General features: G+C 46.1%; 1 protein-coding gene across 1 annotated transcript; it reads right to left on the reverse strand.

Annotated features, from left to right (window-relative positions):
* Positions 1 to 1,353: 1,353 nt before the first annotated feature.
* LOC103116264 (L-amino-acid oxidase-like) lies at positions 1,354 to 8,385 on the reverse strand. Its single transcript, XM_007526120.1, has 7 exons — positions 8,361 to 8,385; positions 6,103 to 6,317; positions 5,408 to 5,520; positions 4,074 to 4,275; positions 3,112 to 3,180; positions 2,721 to 2,857; positions 1,354 to 2,155 (listed from the first exon to the last, which is right to left on the reverse strand). The coding sequence occupies exons 1-7, from the start codon at positions 8,383 to 8,385 to the stop codon at positions 1,354 to 1,356; spliced, it is 1,563 nt and encodes a 520-aa protein (XP_007526182.1).
* Positions 8,386 to 9,435: the final 1,050 nt, after the last annotated feature.

Consider the following 9,435-nt stretch of genomic DNA (forward strand, 5'->3'; position numbering starts at 1 on the left):
AATGTTACCCAGGAAAAAGAGTGACCACTTTCTTTACTTTGTTCATTTGCCTAGATGAACTCAAATAGAATGCAATAATTATATTTAGTACCCAAGAACTTGAAACAAAAAGGAACAGAACTTGGAAGTGTATCCTTGAAGGGGGAGGGACAAAGGTGGAGGCAGAAGTTTGATTCAATTGCATACTACTGCACATTCTTTGTATTTAGTACTCAGCACAGTGCTTGACACATGGTAGATGCATGACAACTATTTATTGACAGGCTTGAGGGAAATAACATATACCTAGCAGTTATCCAGAAAAATGCAAAAAGTCATATAAGGTACAGTCCTAGCCCTTGGAGACTTTGGTATAGCTGGACAGATGATAACCTCCCATAAAGGGACTATGCAACAGTACAAGAAGACCCTCAGTTCTAAAGGCAGAGGCCCTAGGCAAGGTGGGGTCATGGTTCAAAAGAGAGAGAGCCCTAAGGTTTAGGGAATCATAGTTCAAAGGGGAAAGATCCCTAAGGTTCAGGGGAGAGTTGGGAAGAGGGAATAACTTAAGCCGGACCTGGAAGGGCAAGTGTGGTTTAGAGCAGGAATGTGGATTGATGTCTCCCAGGCAATCCCCTGGGTGTCTTCCTTGGGTATGTGAGGATGTGTGGACTGGACCAACAGGGTCTGGAAGGGGAGATTTCTTGTTAGTGTTGGGGAGGTGAGGGTGGAGAGGAAAAGTCTGTGATTCAGGAGAACCTCTAGGAAGCCAAAACTATGATCTCACAGATTAAACAAGAACAAAAAGAGAAGCCATCCTGTCTAGCTGATAGAGCCAAGCTTTGAGGCCCATGGTGCTGGCACACAGTGATGGGGTCTGAGTGTACTATGGGTTGATGTGGTTGGTCTGGACTAACACCACTGTGGTTCAGGTTTTACCCGTTCCTCTGGGAACTTCCGGTATCAGATGACAGAAATCAGTGTGTTAAAACTTTTCTTTTTTGTCTGTTGGCCCCATACAATAGAAGTTAGTTTCCTCCAAGCTTAGGGCTGATTCTAGCATTCTCCACTCTTGGTTTGTTTGTTTGTTTGGTGTTTGTTTTTTATTTTTTCTCCCCTTAGCTCTCTCTGTACCTTGACCCCACTGCATCCTTCTCCAAGGGCTGTCAGGGAAGAAAAGCAGGAAAGGAGGCAATTGGCACTTCTTGAGGAAGTGCCACTGGAGATCTTTGTTTGGCCTTTCTGGTCTCTTACTGTAGGCCAGAGAGACTGATAGCTACCTACTCTAGAAGTTCACCTTTCACTTCCCACTTCCCACCCTGTCTATTGCCAGTTTCCTCAAGGATTCGCTACAGGTTAGATTCCTTGCATTGGTCAAGGTCTTGGCCTCTTTGCAGCCTTTATGTCCACCTCAGCCTGGATGTTCCTGGCGGCCTGGAGGCCAGACTTGATGGCAGTGTCTATCCAGGAATGGGGCAGGGAGGTGTGCTCTCCTGCAAAATGGATGAGGCCCTCGGACTGAAAGAGCTGCCATGAATAGTCCACAAATTGGTAGGGTGTGAACTCAGTGAAGGCGCCCATGCTGTGGGGGTCCAGAGACCAGTGCTTGATAACGGAGGTGGGGCACAGGCGTCGCAGCTCCTCCTTGGGCATCTGGTGCACAGCTGCCAGGTCGTCCAGGACGATCTCCAACACCTGCTCCTCCTTCATGGACAGGAAGAAGAGGGAGTCATCGTCTACGGTGTAGGAGGCCATCAGGACTCCCTTGCCACTAGGGAGGCTGTGGCTGGGGTAGTAGATGTAGCGTGAGGGGCGGTCAGTGACAGAGAAGCCTCCCCGGATGCCATCCTGCTCCCAGAAGGGCTGGTCGCAGGCTAGGACCACCTTAGTAGCGCTGGTGTAATGCACTGAGCGCAGCGCGCGTTCCTTGTCCCGAGACAGCGGTGGCTCAAAGGTGATGAGGCGGGTAGCCTTGGCCGAGGCCGAGATGATGACGAAGTCCGCAGTGAGGGTGTGCAGCCTTGAGTTGGACCCCTCTGCCCGATAGGAAATCTGGACCTCAGGTCCAGTCCTCACTACCCTTTCCACTTTGGAGCCCAGCTGGATGGTGCCAGGTTTCAGACTGGCACCAAGTGCTTTGGGGAGCTGGTCAAAGCCACCTGTGATCTCAGAAAAGCTGCAGTGGCAAAGAGAAAAGAGTAGGTGAGTGTGGGGGAAAACAGGGGGGAGGGGGAGGCATTTTCTGCCTGCAGGGGTATCTCTAGTCTGAAAAGGGAGGAGCTAAACTTCCTGCAACCTGTGACAATTCTTTCATGTTCATTGCCCTAATTAATCTCTGTAAGAGGGGATTATTGTTTCAGTCTATTTTATGGCTTGGAAGCTGACATGCAGAAAATTCGGACTTTCTCAGGATGGCCCATGTAGACAAGCTCCATGGCCCAATAATTGGACTGGTCCCAGGAGGGTTACTATAGCCAGTGGTTTGGATTCAGATTCCAAACCCGAGCTGCCAGAGGCAAGCACATGGCTAAGAAACGTTTTGGCACATCAGAAGCCTCACTTACAAAAGTGAGTTGCAATACCTTCCTTCCAGGTGGCCAGAGGATTAAATGCAAAAGTTCTTGGAAAGTGCTGGGTACAATGTCTGGTTCATAATATCTGTGACAGAATCAAAGTTCCCTTTCTCTGCTCTGAGTGTTGGAGGAGGAGCAGGCTTAAGCCCTTGTTCTGGTGGATCTTACTCATCACTTTGGGAGAAGATGATTTCCATCCGCAAGGACTCCAGGAGGGACTTAGAGTATCCAGCATCTTCATTCATCACATCCCCAATCATCTTCACTGCTCCTGGGCTCAGATGCCCTTCCTTCAACAGGTAAGCCTGTGGGGAGGGGCTTCTCAGTAGGTGGAAGTACCAGATTGCAGTAGGGGAGGGGATCCAGCACACAGGAAGGGGCTTCCTCAGAGTCTGGGGCAGGCAAGCATAGGACTCTCCAGGGAAGTGGAGGTTTTGATAGTGGGAGAGAGTCCTGCAAGGCAGGGAATAACCCCAGAGAACAAGGCTGAGTATGGACCCTGTCCATCTCTGTTCTGGAATTTTGTTTAATTTTAATTTATTATTTTTGCCTCACTCACCTTTGTGGAGTAAGAATCATAAAAGGACATCAGGTGGCTGCAGTTGAAGTTCCTCAGCCTTTGTCTGAGCTGCAGAAGGGGACATAGGGGAAACAGCTTTAAGCTAAAAGCAAAGAGCTAGAGGCTGGCCTCCTGGGTTCTCTCATGTCCCTTTGAAGAGGGTAGGGGAAAGAAGGTGAGAAGGAGAAGACCAGGGTAAGGGTTACCCCAGGAGCAATTGAATGTTCCTCTCTCTCCAAATATCTCTCCTTTTATTGTTATTATTATTATTAGACAGATACAAAGAGAAATTGAGAGGGGAGAGGGAGATAGAGAGGGAGAGAGAGAGTCAGAGAGAAACCTGTAACCCTGTTTCACCACTTGTGAAGCTTTCCCACTGCAGGTGGGTACTAGGGGCTAGAACCTGGATCCTTGCACACTATAATGTGAGCACCACCACTTGGCCCCCAACTCCAAATATGTCCCCTTTTTAAAGACATCCAGATACTAAAAATTCTTTAGAGAAAGAGAGGGAGCAATAGAGAGAGGGAGAGACACCAAGCACCAGTCTACCACCCATGGATTTCCATTGGTACTGTCCTTGGTGCGCCCATGTGATGTCAGGGATGGAACTCAGGGTCTAAGGCATAGAAGGCATGCCTTCTACCTGATGAGTCACCTCCTAGGATCCTGAAGACTAAAATTTAAGTTGAAGACATTACAACTTGGGGATGTTAGTTCATTCCTCTTCCTTCCAGTACCACAGGTCAAGCAATGGGCTACTGAATCACCCTTGGATAGAAGGGGGTCAGGGTGCTAGAGTTGGGGTAGTGATATTTTTTGAGGGGTTTAGAAGGAAGGCAGGCAAACCACATGAGTGCTAGATAGAAGTCAGGTGACCTGGGATTATCCACTAACTTGCCAGTGACCTTAAACCAGACCCTGTTTTTTTCCCAGCCCTGATGGAATGAAGCAGGAGGCACCTTAGCAATGGCCTGGTAGAAGAGATTCTCAGCACCCTTTCCTTTCTCTGTGGGGTCCAAGGAGTACCCCAGGAGCTCTGGATTGGCCTTGACCTCCCAGGCACGATAGCGCTGTTTGTTGATGAGGTACCAAGTGTTGTTATCATATTGGATGAACTTGTTCAGTTTTAAATTCAGTTTCTTAATATAGGTGTGGATCAACCTAGAACAGAAACAAGCATAATGTGGCAACTAGTCCAGTGAGGTCCAATCACACTTCAGCCCTGCTGGCCACACCATACAAACCATTTCCAGGAAAGCCAGTTTCTTCATATACCCAGGGAGTTTAGACTAACTGATTCCTTAGCTCTAACCCTGTCCTCACTTGCTATAGCATTAGTTCTTTCCCCTTTTTTTGCCCCTAAGGGATATAGAGAGTAGAATGCCCACCCATCTCTTTAAAGTATCTTTAGAATGTTCCAGCAGGTAGGACTCAAAAGAACAAGAAAGAGACCTTTTGTTTCAGACAGTATTTGAAATAGCAGTTTCCATTTGAGGCAACATCTAAAAAACTCCAGGTTTGGAGTGGTTCTTTTATTTATTTATTTTTCTAGCTTTTCATGGTCTTTTAAGGGAGAAGTTCAGTTCAATTTACGTAACAGAGAAAAAAGAAGTAACATATATTGGAGGCATATGGAGCACGAAGCAGGGAGTGTTTTTGTTTGTTTTGCTTTGTTTTCTTCCTTTCTTGGTCTTGGAAATCTCAGAACTAGGACCTGAGTTCTCTTCTGGGAATCAGTTGTACTTTAGGGGAAAAACAGGTGCCCTTGTGCTAGTGTCTCTTTGATTTCTGAGATGAAGCTTTTGTTACTTTCTTCTTGGAAAATCTTGGTTGAGTGGCTCACTACTTCTGAGTCTAGTTTTTTATTTGCAAATAGGAAATGTGAGAGTATTAATTATAGGGTTGTGATGGCCAAATGAAATAATACATGTACAACACTTAGCACAAGACCCGGCATACAATAAGCACTCAACAAACAGCAGCTGTTATTATTAATTATTTTATAGCTTAAGGTAAATAAGAAACCGGCCTTATTTAAAGTATGATTTGATGAGATAATGGTAGCTACTGTTGCTGTCATTATCAGCTGAGAAACTACCATTCTTTATGTAACTCTGGGCTCTGTGTTGCGGTTTTCTGCACCCAGTGGGAGATCAGTTTAGTTCTGACTCTTAGGATTGAATTACATGAAAGAGAGAGGCTGAAGAGGCTCTGACATGGTGACAACCAGGACCCCCAACCCCTATTTATCCCCCATCCTTGTCTTTTCCTCTACCCCTTCCTTGGGACTTACCTATGGGATTTGGGAATTCGCATGGGCCCCAGATCATAGTACCAGCCTTCTTTCTCATTCCTGTGTGTGATCACTCGCCCCCCAATGTGGTCACTGGCTTCCAGGACTGTTACCTGAAGTGTATAGAAGCTGCTGTCATTAATAGGGTGTGGGGACATGCATTTCTTCCCTCACGACCCACTCCCTCCCAGCCTGGTCATAGATACTCATCTGGAATCCCCAGTGCCTGAAAATGCAGGGGAACTAGTGTGTGTGTGTGTGTGTGTGTGTGTGTGTGTGTGTGTGTAGGGGTTCCCACCAGAAGGGTCCTGAGTGGTATAAGCAAAGCAGAAGAGCTCCATGGTGGCAGGGACAAAGTGACTCCTGCTCCTTTCCTGTGAGCATAGTCTTTGTCTGCTTTTGTTTCCATGAACACATAGACTGCATTTAGGTCATGTCTAAGGAAACCTAATTTTAAGGAACTTTGATTAAATGCTAAGAGGCCCAGTGGGTTATGTGCAAAGGTTTAAGACACTGTAATGCTGCCATTCAATGCAGACATAGACCATACTGAGTAACTTATGTAAGTTTTCTTGGAAACTTATATCAAAGAAAAAATTTCTCTCTCTCTGACTATAATCACAGTCATTTTTTTTATTCCACTCATGGAAGCAAATTGGAGGTGAATGATTGATATCCCTCCCAGACCCACTGACCTGGTGGCCAGCATCCTGCAGGGCTTTGGCTGCAGCCAGGCCTGACATGCCAGCTCCTACTACTACCACACGCTTGGATAGTGGAGAGGTGTGGAGCCCTTCCTGGGCTAAGGCAAGAATGGACTCATATTCAGGGTCTTGAAAGCACTTGATGAGCTCCTCATAATAGCCAAGGCAGCTGGAGACAGCCAATAGGATCTCCAAGATCAGGATTCCTGAAACAGAAAAGAATGAGGACTATCTTTCTAGGACTTGGGTTCTATACCCCACTCTACACTGGGTGAACTCAGCTGTGGGAATGAGCAAGGGTGGTAAGGTGATGCAGTATCTGTTGAATGTGTGATTATAAATGAGTATATTTGTGATTATGTCTCTGTAGGGTGACTGCGTTGTGTGTGGGGATGGATTATGCATGGAACATGCCAGTGTTACTTGTATGGTAATGTGTGTTTGTGAATGTGAGCTACAAGGTAAGCATGTGCACCTAACTGGGAACTCAACTGTGTGTGTGTCTGTGAGAGAGAGAGAGAGAGAGAGAGAGAGAGAGAAAGAGAGGGGTGGGGAGAGAGGGAGATTGAGAGGGATAATAGAAAAGGAGAGAGAACATTGTCTTTGGTGGAGTGAATGGGAGACTATTTTCCTGGTGGCATTTCTAGTACCCTATGGGATTTGGGTTTCTGTTGTTCTTCTTTGGGTTCACAGTAACTTTTCAAAGTCTTCCAGGATTTCTAATGTGCATACATGGTTGGAAACCACATTTAATAAGTCTGTAGTGACTTTCCTCACTTCCTACAATATCTCTAGTGTACTGAGGAAATCACCTGGGAGCCTGTAACAAAACACTATGTAAAAAAAAAAAGGGGGGGGAGCCAGGCAGTGGAGCCCCGGGTTAAGCGTACATGGTAGAAACCACACGGAATGGCATCAGGAATTTGCTTCAAGCCCCCAGCTCCCCACCTGCAGGAGGTTCACTTTAAAGGTGGTGAAGCAGGTCTGCAGTTGTCTATCTTTCTCTCCCCCTCTCTGTCTTCCCCTCTTCTCTCAATTTCTCTCTGTCCTATCCAACAGCAATGACAGCAACAACAACAATAATAACGATAACAATGATGATAAACAACAAGGACAACAAAAGGGAAAAAAATAAAATAAAGAAACACTATGTAACCAGATTCATGGCTGTTGCTTGCTCTATTTGTTTATATTTGTGTGGCTTTGGGCCTTGCGCATGTGCCATACCATCTCTTTGGTCCAATTTTTAAAATTCTGTGTGTGTGTATTATATGTTAGAGGCAGAGAGATAAATTGAGAGGGAAGGGGGTAAAAAAAGTGAAAAAAGATAGACATTTGCAGCTCTACTTCACCATTCATGATGCTTCTCCCCTGCAGGTGGGGACCAGGGACTTGAACCCAGATGTGTCAGTTAGCCAGATGTGCTACTGCGTAGCCTCAGTTCAATTTTAATTATTGTATAGAAAGGAAAAAGAGAGGGAGAGACAGAGGATGAGGAAGAGGACAGATATCAAAACACAATTCCACCATCCATGGAACTTCCCCAGTGCAGTCACCAGTATTTCTATGTAGTACCAGGGCTTGTTGCCTCCTGGTCCTCCTGGTCCAAGTGTTACTTGCTGTGCCTCTCTGAATTGGCACTAGGCTTTCTGGACAGGTGTGAAATAACTGTGGTCAGGTTTTATGCAAGCAGGACAAGCAACGAATCCACCTCCCCAGGTGGCCTGTTATATAAATCTTTTTCTTTTTTCTTTTGTTGATAGAGACAGAGAAATTGACAAAGAAGGGGCAGATGAGGGTGGAGGGAGAGGGAGAGAGAGAGAGAGAGAGAGTAATCTACATCACTATTCCATTGCTACTAAAACTTTCCCTCATGCAGATAGGGACCAGGGGCTTGACCCCAGGTCCTTATGCATGGTAATGTGTGCTCCATCCAAAGTGTACCACTGCCTGGCCCCTCTCCTTCAGCAATTCACTCTCCATATCTCAGTCCCTTCCATCTTTAATTAACCAATCTCCAGTCTCATTCTCCAGACTCCTACCCACCCTCTTGACTCACTCACAATACTCTGACCTGTCTGTGGTCTTCAGTCTAGCTCCAGTCCTATCACATCCCTTCCAGTGGTCCTCAACTCACACAACTTCTCCTGAGACCCATCTCAACCTCCCTGCCTATCCCCCATCCCCAATCTAGTACTTCTCCCTATTTCAATGTCCAATATCTACTCCCCTGCAGGAGTCCCACTTACCTCTCATCTTGCTCATTTTGGACATGGTCTTGCAGCTTATGCTGGCATTTGAGTCTCTCTCTCTCTCTCTCTCTGTGTGTGTGTGTGTGTGTGTGTGTGTGTCTTTATTAAACTCTCACAGTGGGCAGGGCAGAGGTCTCTGTCGTGGCCCACTTGCAGTAGGAAGTGGCTTTCCTCTGGCATCCCTTCCTCTGGCATCTCTAGGGTTTCCTATATCACAGCCAGGCTTCTCTGGAACTGAAGCTTCTTTCTCTGAAGAGAGAGATCAGTGGGTTATGATACCAAGATTAGCTTTTTTCTCAGTACAGTGCAAGTGGAAATGGGCTGACTCATGTGAGGATATAGGCTGTTAGCCTGTAACTGAACATGAAGCATGGGGCCAGGAAGAAGGAATGAATAGGTTCATGTCAGGGGAAAAGCAGAAGCAGAGGAGAGAGTTGAACAGGATGTGCCTGAGAGTCTGGTTATTGACCTTGACAATGGGAGTACTCCTGTGCCTCACAAAAGCCCATGCCACTACAGCTGGGAGGGTGGAGAAGTGCAGAACAGAGCCATCCCCAAGAAATCTGCAAGGCCTGAAGGTCACAGCTTTGGGAGAGATAGTAAGTTCTCTCCCTGTTTAGATACTCTTGGTCTGAACACTCAATACAAAGCTGTGACCCTGTGGGAAAAACAGAACATCTAAGATTCCAATGCATGCTCTCTTATGGCCTGGGGTCTCAGATCCTGGGCTCCAGAGGTGGCATAGAAGAAAGTGCATCAACAATGAAACCTACTGGACTTAAATTCTGATTTGTCATGTCATAGCTGTCAGTCTCAGGACACAAGGCCAGTATATTGTGTCTTTGAGCTTGGCTTCCTTTCTTCAAAAGACACTTCAGGGTCTAAATGAGAAGAGTCTGGCATAGTACCTTGTAATTGGTATGAGTGACTGAGGATCCAGTGAATAGTGATTTCAATTTTTCTATAACAAGATTCATCATCATCAATAGTTTAGAATATTGCCATTCTAATTGGAGTAATACCTCTGTTTTCCTTTTGTTTGTTTGTTTTAATTGGGATCCTGTGCTGTAAT

The sequence above is a fragment of the Erinaceus europaeus genome, chromosome 13 (assembly GCF_950295315.1).
Source record: "Erinaceus europaeus chromosome 13, mEriEur2.1, whole genome shotgun sequence".
Lineage (NCBI taxonomy): Eukaryota > Metazoa > Chordata > Mammalia > Eulipotyphla > Erinaceidae > Erinaceus > Erinaceus europaeus.